We start from the raw sequence: 19,590 nt of genomic DNA, 5'->3' as shown, positions 1-19,590 counted from the left end.
TGTGCTCTACCAGGCACAGCCTGAAATATTAACCACTAAGGCTAACAATTTTTAAAATAATTTGAATTTTTATTTAAACCGAAGATTAAACTATAAACACATTCTTCTTTTATCTATGATAAAAGGAAACTGCTGAGCAACTTAAAGTAAGCGCGTTGCCGGTTTATGCCAGTGCACCGCTCCTTTGGTGGCACACTCTCTGCCTGGCAGCTCCTGGTCCCTTCCACACTGCCCGGCTTCGGTGTGTAGGTGCCGTCTCCTCAAATGCGCGTGACGAACACGCGCCGATCGCACGCACCGCTCTCCCTGTGCCGAGGCCGCCGTCGGCAGCATCTCGCAGCTCGGGGCAGCACCTCGCACCGCGACTCACGTGTACTATTGTCTCTTTTTTTTTCAGAGAATGTTCAATAAATACCCTGCAGATTCTCTGCCTCGCTGCAATCTTTCCCATTTTTGGCTTACCAAAAAAGGAAACAAAACACAAACCCCAAACATACAAGAGCTTAAGGCTCACTCGTGCAATCCTGGCTACTCGGGAGGCTGCGACCTGAAGAGTCATGGTTTCAGGCCAGCCTAGGTAGAGAACCCCTGACACCTGTACTGGAGATGGTCCGATTAACCAGCAAACGCTGGGCTGGAGGTGTGGCTCACGTGCAGAGCACCAGGCATGAGCAAGCCGGCCAAACAAGTGGGAGGGCCGGAGCTCAAACCCCAGTGCCAGCAAGAAGAACAAACACTGAAAAAGAGAAAGGAAGGAACAATGCACAGCATCAATAAAACGAAGTTGGAAATGAGCCCAAAGCATTCACGTAGTCATGTGGAAGATATTAATTGCCTGCAAAGGCCGCTCCACAGAGCTAACGGGGAGCTCGCTGCCACGCCGGACCACCTGCTACACACACTAATCTCCCATAATCCAGCAGTGTAATAACATTTAACTCATGACATAGACCACTATTACATTCAACCTGCTATTTCTACATCTTATCCCCCTCCAAGAATGACATTGCACCTCTATTCTGATTTTGGAATACTGCAAACCAGAAGAGCAATAAGTTCAGGATGGGGTCCCACGTCACAGTCATCTGGTTTTCTTTCTTATCCCTCTGTCTCATTACATTACTCTATTTTAATTTAGGTGGTTGCAGAAAGGTGAGATGACAATAATACTAGAGGAGACTTCCTCATCCAGATAATAACATCAGCACTGTACAGGCACACTTCATTAAAAACAAGGCACACAACAATATTCTCCCAGCGTCAGCCCTGAAACAGTCACACAATTACTTCTGACTCATTTTCCACATTTCCCTTCCCTCAGTGGAAAGTCTAATCTTCACAAGGTGTTCATTTCCTGTCTCACCCAGCAACCACCTCCTGCACTTTTATTACGTGGATCTCTCTGCCTGAATTTCCATGGGGATTCCTCATTTTAAAACATGCTCTTTGCTCTCACTCCTCAACACAACCCCATCGGCACTGTTGCCTGTGCCTTGGATTACAATAAGCACAGAAGTTAATAGCTTGCTGCAGTCCTCAGGGACTCTGTGAAAGAATGATGGTCCTGGCCAGAGCATCTAGAATTAAAACTATAGGCTATGGTGTGGAGTGTCAGGTTACCTAATAGTATTTGCAAAAATTGAACATTCCTTTTGCTCTCCTAACTCAAGTCACAAAATATTAGGAGTGCCTACCTAATATAATGCTCTCTGCGAGGCATGCAGATTATTTATTCCACGTAAAATGCAGTTTCTACATAGAAAATGTTTTACACTAGAGTAAGACAAATAACTTGAATAAGATCTAGGCTCTTAGCCAGATGTAGGTGGCTCATATGTGAAATCCTGGCTATTCAGGAAGCTGAGATCTGAGGACAGTGGTTCCAAGCTAGCCAGGGCAGGAAAGTCTATCGGACTCTTACCTCAAATTAATCACCAAAAAGCCTTGAGTAGAGAGCTAGCCTTGAATAAAAAACAAAAGCCTAGGGACAGTGCCTACACCCTGAGTCCAAGCCCCAGGACCAACACACATGGACACACGCGCACACACACACACACACTCACCGAGAGTAAATGCATATAAAAGCACTTCACTTCTGAGACAGTATGAGACTTTTGTTAATCAGACTATAAAAAACTGTGAGAATACACCAAATGGTGGGAGCTGAAGAGTTTCAGATAGGGAAAGAGCTCTAGGCACAACTACAATTTGGATCCTAGAGGAAGGTACTAAGGCAAGCAGAATAACATGGTGCCACGGTAGGAAATAACATAATGTGCCTTTGGGAAACAACCACCGGTTCAGTCTGACTGAAGCACAGGTTATGAGCTGGGAGTAAATTGGTGATAAAACTAAAACAGCAGCTGGCTTGGCTGAAAATCATTTAGTGTGACACACCCTGCATTCCTTTCAAGACTGAAGATTTCAATAGTCACTGTGAGTTTCTAACACACAGATACTTTACTCGGTTGCCTGGATTTGCTACGGCTAAATTTCACCATGTACATGAAATAATGGTTGTAAAACTTTGTTCAACATCTCCTGTCTGCCAGCCACTGCTCCTCGCAATCCTCATGGCACCACAGTGTAGTGGCAGGGAGTGGTATTATGCCAGCAGACCACGGCTCTGAGAGCTACTCCCACACCGGCCTGGTGATAAGAGAAGCCAGTATGACTCCAAGGCGGTAAAAAAGTGACAAGTTTTAAAAAATGAAGAAGCCTCACATACATAGTCTCAATAACTTGAGGCAAGAGGGAAGGAAAAGAAAGACAGTTACACTGTATCTTTTGGAGGGAAAAACAAACATTAATTCAACCAAATGATCAATGTGACTGAAGGACTGACATTTTAGTGAGAATGGAGGCCTAGTAACTATGTAACACACAGGGATTTGAATTGAGTGTTCTCTTGATCAGGAAGAGTATTTTGCTCTCAGATAGAGGCCCATCTTGATAGATACCTCTGGCTTCTACTATTTGTTTGCATCTGGAATCAGCATTTTATGTTCTGGGCTTGCCTCACACCCTATCAAAGGGAATGCTTAGGAAACTTTCTGTACAAGCTCCCCACGTGCTCAACCTGTTTCTCCATATGTGAAATAAAGGGTTCCATCACATGCTGTATCCATGTATGCTGTCTGGTGCTAAAATATGACAAATCTACAATCCCAAAAGGATACTTTTTTTCTCTCCAACTTTATTACTATTCCACAGTGAAACATTACTTAGTATTAGCAAAATGAATTTATAGACATTTGGGGGGAAATTTTACGCAGAGATTCCTCCATTTAGGTCATATTTCTATTATTAATGTGGGAAATCTGAAAGAACTAATTTAATCATTTCAGTAATAATAGTCTGAAAAACACAAACACTGTTGGTCCCCTACTTTCTACATCTCAGAACGCTACATTAATTGTTGAGTTTTAAAGACTTGAGGTCTGGGTCTACTGAGTTCTCTTAAATGCCAGCACCTAAAGCAACAACATACAGTAAAGATGAAAGGCTAAAAGGAATGTTCTACCCTACAGGAAACATGGTGAAAGAGTTAGAAGTTAAAGTCATAGTACTTAGGCCTAGCACAGTGTGGAAAGCTCCCACTTCTGGAAGGAAGCTATCAGAGCTCATGGGCTGCCCCCGAACACCATGAAAGCCAACAGATGCCAACTTAGTGAAAAGAGCCATCATTTCTGAACCCTTTGCATTAGAGCAACTTAATTAATAAACAGAGGCTTGAGAACTTTAGAGAGGAATCTATAATTCCTAATATACAATGTCAACAGGTGTTTAAGTATGCCTAAGGCAGGTAATAATTCAAAGGAGAAATCAGATTTATAGCAGTCTAAAAACTACAGCTCTGGAATTTTCATTTATGCTTTTAACATGAGTTTTAGAACAATGAAATCTCAGAAGCCCATCATACTTATACAATAAAATCCAGAGGATTCTAAGTGCTTCAACAAGATGGCACCAGGGGAAAAAAATTATTGGGGGCTAGGAATATGGCTTAGTGGTAGAGCGCTTGCCTAGAATGCATGAAGCCCTGGATTTGATTCCTCAGTTCCACAGACACAGAAAAAGCCAGAAGTGGCGCTGTGGCTCAAAGAGTGCTGCTAGCCTTGAGCAAAAAGAAGCTCAGGAACAGAAGCCAGGCCCTGCATTCAAGCCCCAGGACTGGCAAAAACAAACAAGAAGAAAAAAAAACAAAACCCATTCATTTACTAAGTCGGTATTGCCAGGTTAAGAAGTAGGCTGACAGATAAGGAATCAGTCTTCCCACTGCTACTTGGCAAATTCCTTTGCCTTCTCTCTTCTGGTAAAATTTAACCTAGTTATGCTGAAGGTAATCTATCTCTGGACCTGCCTATGTAGCTGTAAGAAAAAGAAAAGACTCAAGTCAGAAGATGTGGGGAGCTGTCTGGTGAGCCCCTTTACATAAAGATGTATGACTTTCTTCTTCATCTGGTCAGGAAAGAGGAGGCAGACCATTAAAACAGATCATCCCACTCTCTTGAGGAACAGATCCACACGTACCAACAATAATGTTGACCCGAGATTCTCTCAATTTGGACACATCACAATTTCTTTGTATTTAAAAAATTTTATCTCTAAAAGAAACCAAATTCAAGCAGATAAAAGGGTAATTCTTAAGGTTTTAGTCTTGGTCCTCCATGGAAATAAGTTAAGAACATAAAATCATAAACCTGACTTATGAAACTGTAATAACCCCTTTATAAGTGGCCTTTATAATACCAATCAATGTTTTTAAAAAAATTTTAAAAAGAACACACAATCATGGAAATGGGAATAACAACACTAATAATTCTCTTGTTTCCATAATTCTATTAGAGAAAAACAGCTGTCCATCTTTTAGAGACTTGAAAAATATTCCTGTGGATAAGCCAGCAAGTTTGCCAAGTGCAAGCTGGGCACTGAAGGCTCAAGCCTGCAATGCAATCTGTTCACCAAGCTAAGATCCGAAGGCTGTGGTTTGAAGCCAGCATAGTCAGCTGTGATTTCCAATTAACCAGCAAAAAGTCAGAAGTGGAGCTATGGCTCAAGTGGCAGAGCAGCCTTGAGCAAAAAAGCTAAGGTCCTGAGTTCAAACCCCAGTACTGGCACGAGAAAGTGCCGTTTTACTTATTCTGAGACTAAAACCAAACTTCAGACATCTCTGAGAGCTTGAGAAAGCCATACGCGTGACAAGCTCAGGTCCCGTACAATGATTAGCTTGGTAATCTATTCCAAATGTAGTATCCACCCCCAGACAAGTTAAGTAGCACAATGCCAATGACTAATACATTTCATTCCAAAAGCCCATTTCCAAACCTACTCTTGGGTCTTCAGTGAGAGAGAGGCAGTGCCGCAGGACCCTAGTCACATTCCTTCATGCTCTGCGGTCTGCGTCGCACAGCCAAGCGCGCAAGCACTCCAGAATTTCCCTTTACAGTATGCAGGTGTACAAGTAATGGTTTAAGCAAGGCCTCAGTCCAGACTTGTGTTTTTAACAAGCCAGACAAAGGAAAAAAATGGCTTTTCCCCCCTTCCAGCCAGAAAACCTGGCTACCTAGAGTTTTGAACTCTGCTGTCTCACGTGCCAGCCAGCTGAGGCAGGTGTTCAGCCAGGGCAGGGGCTGAGAACTCGGAGGCCTCTGTTACATTAAGTATAATTTGTTCAATGAGTCATTCAATTCCGACTTCCCATCTCCCATGAAGGCCTGATTCCACTTAATACCCTGGAGAGGTTTAGATCAAAACTGAAAACTCAGGAGAAAAGAAAACCATGTCTAATTTGCTCTCTCAGTGATCCAGGCCAGAAGAACGGAGGCTGATGCAACCAACAAGCACAGTCAATAAGTGTGTACTTCTGTGTATGTGTTTATTTATATATCCATGTTGTTCCAGAAAGGATTTGAAGAACTTTACAAAAACACGTAAAGCCATTAAGAACAAACCAAAACGAAAACCAGCTCAGAAATATCTAATGGGGGCTAGGGGGCTGGGATGAGCACGCTGGAGAAAAGGAGGGAAGAAGTCATTAATTGAAAAAAAAAACACCATATTTTCTAGTGCAAGGAATCTCTTTACAGAAAACATCAGTATGTCCAGGCATTGCTTTTAAGAGCAACTGTTCTTTTCTGTTCTACCCTGTCACAAAGACGTAATAAATGGGTTGCATTACTATAAAAGAGAAAAACTCTCTGAGAGCATTAGTTCCAAAATTCAGCACTGATTCCTATTTTAAATCAGAGTACCATGTAAAAATTTGATAAAAACCCAAAGTGACATTTAATTTAATCCTACAGAACCTACAGAAGGCTCTAGTTAGAAAGGAAGATCTCGAGCCATATGTAGCACTAAGAAACGATAAATATGAAGCATATATGACAACACATTATTGTAAGATGTATCCAATTTTACATGACATTAAAATGTCAAGAGTATATATTTGAGCCAATATACAATATATGTTTCAGCAAAAGCGAAAAGATAGAAGTAATATATAAAATTCATTCATTCACAAAAGAGTAATTCCCGGAGTTCGTTTGGCTGCCAAAGCAAAACTGGGTAAGACAATTATCTAAACTTAGCTGGTCTTCCGAGATAGCGCTGCCTCCGCTGAGGCACTTGTTAAACCGCCCCTTCACAAATCAAAGCACACAGCCTTCCTTCCAGCTCCCACGGCGCTCTTCCGATATACCTCATATCTTAAATCAGATTACCATGTAGAACTCGATACAGATCTGGAGAGGCACTTCATTTCAATAATATAGAACATAGGGACCGTTCCAGGGGTGGGGGAACTCTCCAGAGAGCTCTAAGGTGTGCTTACTCAAGTACATGTCTAGTCATGGTAGTCTCTCCTGCTTAAAATCACCCAGGGGCTCCTTCATCTCTTATAAATAATGTTTTTCATCACTAAACAAACCAAATGATGTCAGTGAAAACAGTGGAGGTGGTTGCGCTAAGGGCCTGTTCCTCTAGAGAAACAGATACATCCTGATTGAATCAGGCAACAATTGTCAAAATCAACTTTGTCAAAAATCTGGAAAACAGTCAAAGGTTTACACCAGCCAAGTGAGCATTAAATCAAGAGAAAGGCAACCGAGGACGGGAGGGAAGGTCAGCAGCCCTTGTCCTCGGCCATCGGATCCGGCTGGGCGCCCACGGGGAGGCCTTCCACTCCTGAGGGAGCTCAGCCACCTGATTCTGGAAACCAGCAATAGCAACAAAGGAACCTTACCTTTTCTAACTTCACGGGGGGGGGGGGGGGCTCCCCGAAGGGCACAGGCTCCTGGTCAGAACCTGCTCTGTGCCGAAAGCCTCTAACACTGTTTATATTGCAAGGTGCTGAAACAGACCCCATACAACACCCACAGAAATACACAGCAAATTTGAACTGATACATAACAACGAAGAGATCCTACCAGGTAGCTAAGAAGAAAAGCCCAGGACCACACAGCTCCACTATTGAATTCTTAAATATAAAAGAAACTTCAAACTCTTCTGAAAAAAATTGAAGGAGAAACAATTCCTATCTTATTTCATGACTAGATAGTACCCTGACATTAAAGCCAGGCAAATATATCATGAAGATAATTAGTCATAAATATAGATGCAAAATTTTCAACCAAAATACTATCAATCTGAAAATGCGATTTTCCAGGAATGTTAGGTAGTTCCGTATACGAAAATTAGCCAGTGTAATATACTACATTAATAGAAAAAGGATACAATCATACCATTATGTCAATTTCTAATAAAAAAAAAGCACTTGGCAAAATCCATCATCCTTTTATGAGAAAAATACACAGAAACCTAGCAAAACAAAAACAAAAAACAACAAAAACTTTCCAAAATGGTTAAGGTCATTTGTAGAAAAGTTAAAGTTAACATATGGCAAATACATGGTGAAAGAATAAATGCTTTCTCCCTGAAATGAAGAATAAAATAAGAATGCTTGCTCTTGCTCTGGTTATTCAATACCATGTAAGTTTTAGCCTTTTGAGGGGTGTTTGGGTCTAAGGGTTCTCTCTAATTAGAGGGAATAATGCATTACAAAAGGCTCCGTCATTCAACTAAGTAAGTGCTGTAAGTTCTAGTCACAGTGATTAGGCAAGGAGAAATAGCCAAAATGGAAAGAAATCAATAAGAACTATCTGTAGCCAAATGCCAATGAATCACGCCTATAATCCTAGCTACTCAGGAGTCTGACATCTGAGGACTTCAGTTCAAAGTCATACTGGGAAGAAAAGTCCATGAGAATCTTATCTCCAATTAACCACCAGAAAACCAGAAGTGGCATTGTGGTTCAAAGTGGTAGAGTGCTAGCCTTGAGCTGAAGAGCTCAGGGACAGCGCCCAAGCCCAGAGTTCAAGCCTCATAACCAACAAAAACAACAAGAAAACAACAACAATAACAAAAAAAACAAACTATCTGTATTCACAGGCAATATGATCCAGTATCAGAAATCTCAAACAATTTGTGAAATAAATTAAAAGTATTTACAATACTATTCAAACAGTAAAATATACAGAAATAAATTTAACCAAGTAGGTGTAAAACTTGTACAAAAACTACAAAACATTACCCAATGGAATTGAAGAAGATCAAAATAAATGGAAATAAAACAACTCACTAAAAGATTTAATAAGTTGGCGATACTATTCAAAATAAACTATGGGTTCAATATAATCCCTACCAAAATTCCAGTGGTCTTTTTTGCAGAAATGGAAAAGCTGATCCTCAAATTCATATAGAAACACAGGGGATCATGAAGAGCCAAGATAATATTAAAAAATAAGAATGAAGTTGGAACACTGATACTTCCTCATTTCAAAGCTTAATATGGTCCTGGCTTAAGAATAAACACACAGAAGTGAGAGTCCAAAATAATCCATGGCCAACTTCTATTCAAGGGAGCCACAGTCTCTTCAATACATCACCTATGAAAATTAATTCAAGATGGAACACACCCTAAAAGTACAGAATTAGTACAAGAAAACATACAGACAAATCTTTACAACCATGGGTTTGGCAATCAACTTTACATATGATGCCAAAAGCATGGAAAACAACAAAAGGGACAAATTGGAATTCATTAAATTAAAAAAATACCTTGTATGCACTAAATGACACTGCAAAGAATGTGAAGTTGTGCTTCACTCCGTTGATAGGACATTTTTCTCCAGGGAATCTGCCCTAGGTGTTGGTTAACCTCTCACTACCTCACACTGGGCAGATGACTGGAGGAGCAGGTTATGAGTCCCAGGGACTCATAGACACATGCCAGGCAGAGGGATTGTACTTAGGAAAAGAGTTAACAACCAAGATGGCGTGGCAGGAAACTGAAACCCAAGGCAAATGTGCAAGTGTGGGGAGCTGCTTAGGTGAGTGGTTAATGCATTACAAAATGTCTTCTTTATCCCCCTCTGTCTCTGCTGCACCTGATGACACATTCTTTCCCTCTGGAAGATGTAGCAATTAAGGATCCTCTTGGAAACAGACAAAGCATCCCTCAGTGTCCAATAAAACACTGATCCTCAGCACCTTCAGCTTGAGCTTCCCAGCCTCCAGAGCCATCAGAAATATACTTCTATTGTTTATAAATTACGTAGTGTGTAGTATTTTACTACAAGTGGTAGACTACATGTAGTAGGGTTTAGATAGACAGGCTTTATAGTATCAAAAAGCAGAGGTGACCCCTGGAAGGTGTCTCCCATGATTTTCTAGTTGACAGGGAATTGAAGTGAGGGCCACTGGAAGCCCTCTTGACTTCATGTGTTAAGTAGCATATAATACTGACCTTAATTTTTGGCCTTAAATTGCAACAATCACCCAAGGAAAAAGGAGACAGTATTTGCAAATTGTGTATCTGATAAAAGTCAAACACTCAAGAGTACATAAAGAGGTTGCTTCATTGAGACAATAGAATGAAAAAAATGGACAAAGGATTTGTGCAGATATTCCTCCAAAGAGGATATTCAAATGAACAGAAAGCAAAGAAAAGGTAAAAGGGGCTGGGGATATAGCCTAGTGGCAAGAGTGCCTGCCTCGGATACACGAGGCCCTAGGTTCCATTCCCCAGCACCACATATACAGAAAACGGCCAGAAGCGGCGCTGTGGCTCAAGTGGCAGAGTGCTAGCCTTGAGCGGGAAGAAGCCAGGGACAGTGCTCAGGCCCTGAGTCCAAGGCCCAGGACTGGCCAAAAAAAAAAAAAAAAAAAAAAAAAGGTAAAAGAATCACTATTAGATAAAAAATACAAATTGAAATCACAAAGAACTATGATTTCACATCTGAGAATGTAAATAAATGGTACAGTACTATGGGAAACAGTTTGGTGGTTGTAAAAAATGAACACCACAGAATTACCACATGAGTCAGCTATTTCATTGGTAGGTACATACATCCCCCCAAATTGAGAATGAATGCTTTACGACAACTGTACATAAATATTCATAGCAATACTATTCACAACAGCTGAAAGGTAGAAATAACCTAGTGTCCATCAAGAAATGAATGAATAAACAAAACGTGGTATATGCACTCAATGGAAGACTATCCAACCATAAAAATGAATAAAGTACTGATTACGCTACAACACAGACGCATCTTGAAAACATTATGCTAACTGAAAGAAGCCAGGAACAAAAAGGTCACATGCTGTATGGTTCCATTTATATAAAATATCCATAATAGGAAAACCCATTAAGACAGGTTGCCAGGGCTAAGGGAAGATGGGGGTTAGGGAGTAACTGCTTAATGGATACAGGGTTTTCCTTCCAGGTGACAAAAATATTCTAGAACTAGACAGAAGTGTAGGGTGCCCAACAGTGCAAATGTACTGAACACTACTACTACTAAGCCGGACTCTTTAAAACATCTTATTTTATATCAATTTCACATTAAATTTCAAAATTGGAAAAAAATCAAATAGAGAAAAGAGAGCAGGAATGCAGTCAAGAATCCAATGTACATTCTACAAAACTTATTTTGAGGGAGGGAAGTGTGAGGGAAGGGGTGGGGGGAGGGGAGGGGAGGGGCGGGGTGGGGCGGGAGAGAATGCTGAAAGGGGTGACACTGACCAAGATATATTGTATATTCATAAATCACTTTGTACAAAAGATAATTGAAAAAAATGTTAAAGCAAGACAAGAAAACAAACTCACGCTCCCTTTCTGTCAAATGTACACATTACAGGTTCCCATTCTCTTTCTTCTATTTTTGAAATTGAAAAGAACACTGGAAAAGGCACTGATCAGCTCCACAACCCAGAGCGATTGTTCTCCCAGACACGGAGTCATCCCTCAGCACCTGAGGGTTGGTTTCCCCCACCCCACAGGGATACCCAAATGTGTGGTTCCCAAGGCCCTTATATCAGGGTACATACTGTTCGTATATAACCATGACAAATGCTTAACACACACACACAACTTGTCCCCACTACTTCTAATCTAATGTGAGTTGAATCTATGGATGCAGCAGAACTCATAGATACTAAAGGCCATGTGTGGAATTAAGGACCTCCTTTAGGGCCTACCTTTCCTCTTTCCCACCCCATTTACTTCTAAATGCAATGACGCTAAGCTGATTGCAGTTTCCTAAATATGCTTGGAGACATTTCATTGCTTCATGCCATAAGCACAACATTGTTTGAATCTAGAGCAGTGGTTCTCAACTGAGATGGTACATTACAGGCATTTCTGAAGCCTTAAAAAAAAAAAAAGTGATATCTAGGCCTTATCAAATGAAGCAGAATTTCTGGGGAGGGACTAGGAGTCTGCAGTTCAAGAGCTCTTATTTAAATACTCTCCAGATGACTTTCATGTGCAGCCAGGCTTGAGAAAATTGTGTCTACCATATTCTATATTGCCTTTCCTTTAGCCTAGTGTGGTGTTTACTAAACTCCAATTATTTATGAGTCAGTGGTAGGAAGTAAAAATTTAGCCATTTAATTTAAATTTTAGCCATTTGATTTCAATCTCAAATTTATTAATGAAGTTGTCCAGGAAGTGGTGCTCTGGCTCAAAGTGGTAGAGTGCTACTAGCCTTCAGAGAAAAAGCTCAAGGACAGTGCCCAGGCCCTGAATTTAAGCCCTACGACCTACAAGAAATAAATTTAAATATAAATAAAATTGTCCATAAGATCATATCCTCAAATGTCTGCATGTTTATTTGCAATGTTGTTCTTCCTTTTTTTTTGGCCAGTCCTTGGGCTAGCTAGCACTCAGGGCCTGAGCACTGTCCCTGGCTTCCTTCTGCTCAAGGCTAGCACTCTACCACTAAGCCACATTCCCAGTCCCTCTTGTTCTTTCTTTACTCATCCTATTTTTCATTTTGTTTTTCCTATTCTGCTTCTGGATGTGCCTTCGGGCTTATCCATCACCCATCTGTTTCAAGAACTACAGCTTTTGCCTTCATTCACTACTTTCCCATTGCAAAGTCGTCTACTTAATGTGCCCTCTTGTCCTCATCTCTTGTTTTGTCTGAGACTGACACTCAGACTATCTGACTTCTTGCTCATTGTGGCTTTCTATCACCTGAACCCCAACCTCCAACCCCGCCTTATCTTTATTATATCCTTCCTTTTACTTTCCTACACTTCACTAATAGTTTGGTACTGGATTCAGGTGGAGAACTAAATGATCTATTTTTGCTTTTATTTCCTGATTTTTTAAATATATATATATTTATACTTGGAATTGAAAATATTATCATAGAAGAAAGTTCCATTTTACTTAAATTCCTCAAATTTTACATTGTCAGATATTAAGATAGTTATACTATATTACATCTCATTCGGATATTTCTAGTCTTTATGCAATTTACTTTCGATATTTCTCTTTTTTAATAAAAACAGAGTTTGAGTTCAGCCTTTTGCTTACTTTGGCTTGCTTGCTGGGCTGATGCTCTACTGTCTGAGTAATATCTCCAGCCCTGCTTTTTGCTGGACATGTTGAAGATGGAGTTTCTCGAACTCTTCTGCCCAGGCTGGTCTATTAGTTCTATTAATCTCAGCATCCTGAGAAGCTATGGAAGCCACCAGCACCTGGCTACTTTTAATAGTTCTACGTTCTAACATTTAAAGTTTATCTTAAAAGCAAAATAGGCTTTGTATTCTGTATAGCAGGCACCGATGCTGAGAGATTTCCTCTGACTATATGTACTTTAGTGTAAACTTCCAGGATGTATTCTTTTTTGTTCTGAGCTGAAATGTCTAATTTGCCCTTCTTTTTGAAGGAAATTTTCATTAGGTAAGAATAAGAATTAGAGGTAGGTTAAAATGTCATTGCATTCCTTCTGGCTTCCTTTGTTTCTATTGAGAATTCAGCTTTTAGTCTTATAAACCTTTGAATACTAACACGTCTGTTTTCTCTAGCTGCTCGAAAATGTTTGCACTAGCATACCTAGTTTGCACAGGGAGGTTTCACGGTAGAGTTTTCACATGTGTACACAATGTATGCCTATCAAACTCATTCCTTCTATTCCTCTCCCACATGCTATTAATCCTTTTCCAAACAATTTCAACATTATTTAATTGTTCTATTTTCACACATGTAACTAAACACATGAACCCAATTCATTCCTACTCACCCTCGTTCGTAGCCCTCCCTCTCCTCCTGTGCCCCTCCCCACACACCAGCCTGCCCCTGGTTCTCAGCCCCCCCCCCCCCCCGCCTGTGCCCCGGCCCCACATCCCAGCCTGCTTTACTTTCCCGTCAGTCATTTGTAGTGTTTACTAATTAAACCGAGGAGTTCCATGATGGTATTTTAGATATACATATACTAAGTTTTATTCTGAATAACCCTCTCCATTGCGCTCTCCTCCCCTGTTCTTCCCCAATCCCATGAATCCACTCTACTTTCACCTTTTCCCTGTCTTGGGTTTCCAGCTGCTTAAATTTCCCTGTTTTCAGCTCAGTCATTCTGTCCTGAATTTGTAGTCTGATGTTTTTGGTTAAACTTCAATGTCTGACTCTTTCTACCTCTCTCAATCTTTCCCTTGTGCTGGTAGTATGCTGTCGCTCAGGGCTGGGCAGTCTTCCTGAATTTTTTTGTGTAATGCTGGCACTTTACCACTTGAGCCACTGCTCTCCTTCCAGCTTTTTGCTGATTACCTAAGACCCTCATAAATTTTCCTGCCTAGTCTAGCTTCCAACCATGATACTCAAATCTCAACCTCCGGAGTAGTTAGGATTATAGGCATGAGCCACCAGCACCAGGCTTATGTCATTGTCTCTTGAAAAATCATGCTTTCCTCACACTTTTCCAGCTTCTCTGTGACTACAATTTTGCATATGTTAAGACATAAATGTTGTTTCTGATTTGTCTATATTTTTCTCTATTCCATCCCTTTGCCCTTTACACTCTGGTCAAGATGCAGATGTTCCTTCACTGATAACACAGAGTACGTAGAACACATCTTGAGTACAACATGCATTTCCTATATCGAAGCAGGCTGTAGGGGACTGGCTGTCCTCCTGCGGTCTCACGGATGACTGGGGAGAAGCTTACTGCAGCTACTTCTCAGCATTGCACAACCATCATTCTGTCTACTGCTGGCGTGGGGGCACACAAAACTCAATTCTAAGTATGTTTTGTACTGAAAGCTTATCATTTTTGCACCATTGTAAAGTTGGAAAATGCTAAGTCAAACCATCATAAGTTAGGCACTGTCTATATTTTCTTTCCCTTTTTTTTTCCCCCCCTTGGTGGTTGTGGGGCTTAAACTCAGAGCCTAGGTGCTGTCCCTGGGCAACTACCACTCTGAGCCACAGCTCCACTTCCACGGTGTGTATGTGTGTGTACATATAGGCCAGTCCTGGGCCATGGACTCATGGCCTGAGCACTGTCCCTGGCTTCTTTGTGCTCAAGGCTAGCACGCTGCCACTTGAGCCACAGCGCCACTTTTGGCTTTTTCTGTTTATGTGGCACTGAGGAATCCAGCCCAGGGCTTCATGCTAGTATACTCAGGAAGCGCTGTACCACTAAGCCACATTCCCAGCCCACTGTCTATATTTTCTACCGACCTATCATTGAGTTGACTAATCTACTTTCTTACTATGTTCTATCTACTGCTAAGCCTTTTATGCTTTTCCTGGTTGGCTCTCTGGCAAATCTTTTTTTTTTTTTTTTTTTTTTTTTTTTTTTGCCAGTCCTGGGCCTTGGACTCAGGGCCTGAGCACTGTCCCTGGCTTCTTTTTGCTCAAGACTAGCACTCTGCCACTTGAGCCACAGTGCCACTTCTGGCCATTTTCTAGATATGTGGTGCTGGGGAATCAAACCTAGCGCTTCATGTATAGAAGGCAAGCACTCTTGCCACTAGGCCATATTCCCAGCCCACTGGCAAATCTTTTAACAATTTTACTTGCTAAGTGGCATAGAAAAGCTACTATGTGAATATTTTTCAGGACATATATTTGTCCTCAAAAGTAAAAGAAAAGCACATTAAGTTTCAATGAGTCAATTTTGCTAAAGCTGAACAAATTTTGTAAGTATAACAGTTGAACCATTAGAATCTAGTTAAACACTTCTATTTTATCTAAAAGAAAATGGTGTACACTATGGAAGTTAAAGGGTGTAACAATTTAGGAAACAATTTGTACTGTTAATATATATGTTCTATCCATATTTCAAATTGGCTTGGTGCTAAAGACATTGGAAAAAAAGACACTTACTCTCTTTCCTTTTCAGTCAGCTTGTCATTGATATTATCTTTGATTGTTGATCTAGACCCCTTATGAATTATAGGGTATCTGAGGGGCACTTGTAGAAAAAAGGAAGTCATGGAGACCAAATGTGCAGTGTAGCCAAGGGCAACAGCAATGCTTCCATCATCTTTTGCTGTAAATTCAAAAGCAGAGGAAAAGAAAACAACCATTTACCTTATAAATGTAGCTAGGAGCTTAAAAAAAATCAATTTCAGGGGAGAGGTAATAAGAATTTAGTGGTAAATACAATTTTAATTACATATATTAAAAGAACTTTATGCAAATCTAAATAGATTAACAAAACTAAATTTCATCCATTAATTATATTTAAAGCTATTTTCCAGTGATTAGTGTATGAGAAAACATTTCACATATGCCTTAAGAAAGAGTTCTTAATGTACCAAAGCATCCATTGCTTTCTTTCTTGGCAGCTTGTTGTTGTTGTTGCTGTTTGTTTTTTTTTTGGGGGGGGGGGTTCTGGTGTTTCAACTCAAGGCTTCACACTTGTTAGGCAGATCCTCTAGCACTTACTTGATCCATGCCGCCAGACCCCTTCTCAGCCATATATTAATACTTCAGTCAATTACATACTGTCAAAATTACTCAGAGGCTTAAATATAGCATTCTACATAACCACCATATATGTGTGTATATATATATATATATGTATTACTAGTTAACAACTTGTAGGCAGCATTGCAATACTGTACTATTACATTCATTTTGAAGTGAACTAAAACAGCACATTGCAGCTTTAAAGGGTATGTTTTGATACTAATCAAGACAACTCTGCATAGGTCAATCTGGGAAGTTTAAGATGAAACCAGGGAAGATACATTTAAAACAGTGACAGTAAAAGTTAAAAACCACACTCTTCACGTGCTTTCTTATTCATGCACCATAGGTGGAAGTAAATAGGAGGAAATGCATGTGTCATGCAGTCAAACACAGCATCTGGCACTTAAGAAGTTTTAGAGAATCACATTAAAACTTAGCATCATCATCATCATCATCATCATCATCCGGATTTCTGAGAGTAGCACAACAGAAAGTTCTAGCTCTCCTGCATTAGAAAGGCAAATGCCTGGCGCACAGTATTCCTAAAATACCTTAAAAAGTGTATGTGCACACATGTGACATTCACTCACACTGAAAGGGTTAACACAATCTGAACACCCAGCGGGGAAGAGAGGGCTCAAAGTGATTAAGATGATCATAGCTTGATTATGTCCTGAGTTTTCTATGCTTGTAATTAATTATCTATGCACTACCCTCTTATGCTAGGAATGCCAATGGAGCTACCTGTTCCTCAGTGGATTCTCTACCTATGGGCACCATAAGAAGTTCCTGGTTTCTCGTTAGCCATTCTATAAAAACCAGCAACTTTTTTACTATTATAAAGTCTTCTTCTTGTACTTTGTATTTCTTGTAGTTTGTACTTGGACATTCATTCATCAACAGTTTTTACAATGAGCTCCATTTTAATGCTTTTTCATTTATTTTATAGGTAAACTAAGGTTCAAAGAAATTAAAGAATCTGTGCAAAGCAGTACAGTGGGTAAACATGTTGGCCTGAAACTAAATCCGCTATCCTTGACTATTCTATCATACTGTTGTAGAACTTTAGGGTCAAAAACACAATCGATAATAAATAACATTTAATTGTGGGAACCTAAAATATACCCAGCACATGATACAGGTACTATTTTAGTTTCTTCAAACATTTCTACTAATAGTAAGGAATGCATAAAATGTCTGAGTCCCTGATCACTTATATAGTGATTGACAAAAACAGGCTTCTCAATCAGTGTCTGTCATTATTTCAAAATAAACTCATGAGAATAAAACAACAACATTCATTTCAACCGATTACCAAGTCATGCCCTCACTAAGTGGAATCCTAATTATTTTTAGAGGCCACATCTTCCCATCCAAATCCCTTGATTACTACGACATTTTACTTCTGTCAAAACCTATATATATCACACCGTCTTAGAAACTGAAAGTACTTTACATTATAAATTCAATGTCATATGGTATTTGAGCTAAAGCAATCCTAGAGAGATCATGGAATCTGACACTATCAACTTATTGATGAGAATAATGAGGTCCAGGTGGTAGGGCTTGGCCAAAGTCATAGTGATCAATGGAAGAATTGTATCCATACCTCAAAATGCTGTGATCACAGAGCATACAGATGTGAAGTCACAGCTGGGCCTGGGTTCCTTCGTAGGCAGCTGAATACTGCCTCCTTCACGCTATAAAGAGCAGGCTTAGCAAACACAAAGTACTCCCGCAAGCCAGGCACTGGCGGCCCAAACTTACAACGCTAGCTACGCAGGAGACTGAGACCCAAAGGATGGAGCTGTCCTGGATGGAAAAGTCTTTGAGATTTCAGCTTCAGGTAACCAGCAAAATGCTAGGCTCGAGATGTGGTTCAAGGGGTAGAGTGCCAGCCAGAAAGCCTGGGGAGAGCACAGGGCCCTGAGTTCAAGCCCCAGTGCCAACAAAACACACACACACACACATACACACATACACACGTTCCTCTGAGTAAAAGGATTTGGTCTTTAAGAACTTTCTTTTGAAGCAGAGAGGAAGGGGAATTAGAGGACTTAGAATAAAGAAAAGCTAATTGTATGCCTCTTCATGGTAAGCTTTCTCCTTCCTATGAAACCTTATAGAAAAGGATTTGACAACTTCCAGAAAAAGCAAAAGGCCTCTTATTTCGTCAGTTTTCCAAATAGGTTAAAAGCAAACTGAATTTTGTTAAAAGCTTATCTGGTACTAACTTCAAGAATCTACATTTTTTACTACTACTAAGATAATATTAAAGAATTTTATTTTCGTATTTTGAGATGACATACGCATTTTTATTTAAAGAACCAACATCTCCCCCCCTCTCTTCCCAGTGAATAGAACAATTTGGCTTATATTCGAAGATCAAAAAGCATCTCTAGAAGTCTATGCACAGACAGAAGTCAGAAAGACCAAAGAGAAACAATAAACAATTAAAATGAAATAATATTGGGAACCAGCTCTGATTCAGGGTATCCTCACTCACCATCATGGCCACAAGACGCCTTGATCCACCTATTAAATACCCACTCCAGGCCATAGAGCTCCATCCCAGCCTCACAGTTAAACACTCCGGTGTTGGATTTCCAATACTGCAGCTTCATATTAAAAAGTATTTTAAAAGGACCACGGGTGAAGCATTACAGGGCCCTGGGGCATTCCAGCGCCCTCAGAAGGAAAACCACCTCCTGGTAGGGAAGTCACCTTCATCACCCCGAGACCACTGAGCCTCCAGTGGGAAAATGTGAGCTCATGTGGTTAATTATGGCTGTGCAGGCCATGCAACCTGCCATGTCACACTCTCTTGCCAATCACTTTAGTGAAAAAACCAAAAGGTTTAAAGTTTCCAACATTTCAAGATCTGAAAGACTTTTTACCTGCCAAAGCCCCAACGCGGCTCTCTGGGGTGTGCTTTTCCAGTAAGCATTAATGACGTCCACCACACCGAAGGCAGAGCAGAGGGCTGGGGTTCTTAGGCCGCTCTGGGGGTGAGGAGGGTCACAGAGGGCAGGTGTGTGGGGAGGCTGGAGGGGAGGGTGGGGACCCAGGGAGCCCTAAGACGCAGGTGTGGGACAAAGATACCAATCCAAACAATGTTTTCAGGGACTGAAGAGCAAAACAAAAGGCCAAAGTTTCTCACAACGGTTTGTTTTTGTAATGTAGGAAACCACTCAAAGGTGAAGTTTTTCTGTAATTTTTATGACAATCATTTCCACAAACACAAATATCCATGATAACATAATTAATTCAGCTGTTCCTTTGATTTATATGTTGGCAAACTATTCACATTCAAATGCATC

General features: G+C 40.5%; 1 protein-coding gene and 1 long non-coding RNA gene across 2 annotated transcripts in view; one reads left to right on the top strand and one right to left on the bottom strand.

Annotated features, from left to right (window-relative positions):
• Positions 1–19,590, bottom strand: part of Uvrag (UV radiation resistance associated) — a 249,916-nt gene that overhangs the window by 79,507 nt on the left and 150,819 nt on the right. Inside the window, 1 exon segment of the mRNA XM_048360028.1 lies at positions 15,680–15,845. Coding sequence (XP_048215985.1) covers positions 15,680–15,845 — 166 coding nt within the window.
• Positions 9,936–10,348, top strand: LOC125361515. The gene is made up of 2 exons (XR_007212952.1): positions 9,936–10,009; positions 10,242–10,348. It is a non-coding gene; the product is annotated as an uncharacterized LOC125361515 (long non-coding RNA).

The sequence above is a fragment of the Perognathus longimembris genome, chromosome 13 (assembly GCF_023159225.1).
Source record: "Perognathus longimembris pacificus isolate PPM17 chromosome 13, ASM2315922v1, whole genome shotgun sequence".
Classification (NCBI taxonomy): Eukaryota; Metazoa; Chordata; class Mammalia; order Rodentia; family Heteromyidae; genus Perognathus; species Perognathus longimembris.
This window is presented reverse-complemented; position numbering and strand designations above follow the sequence as displayed.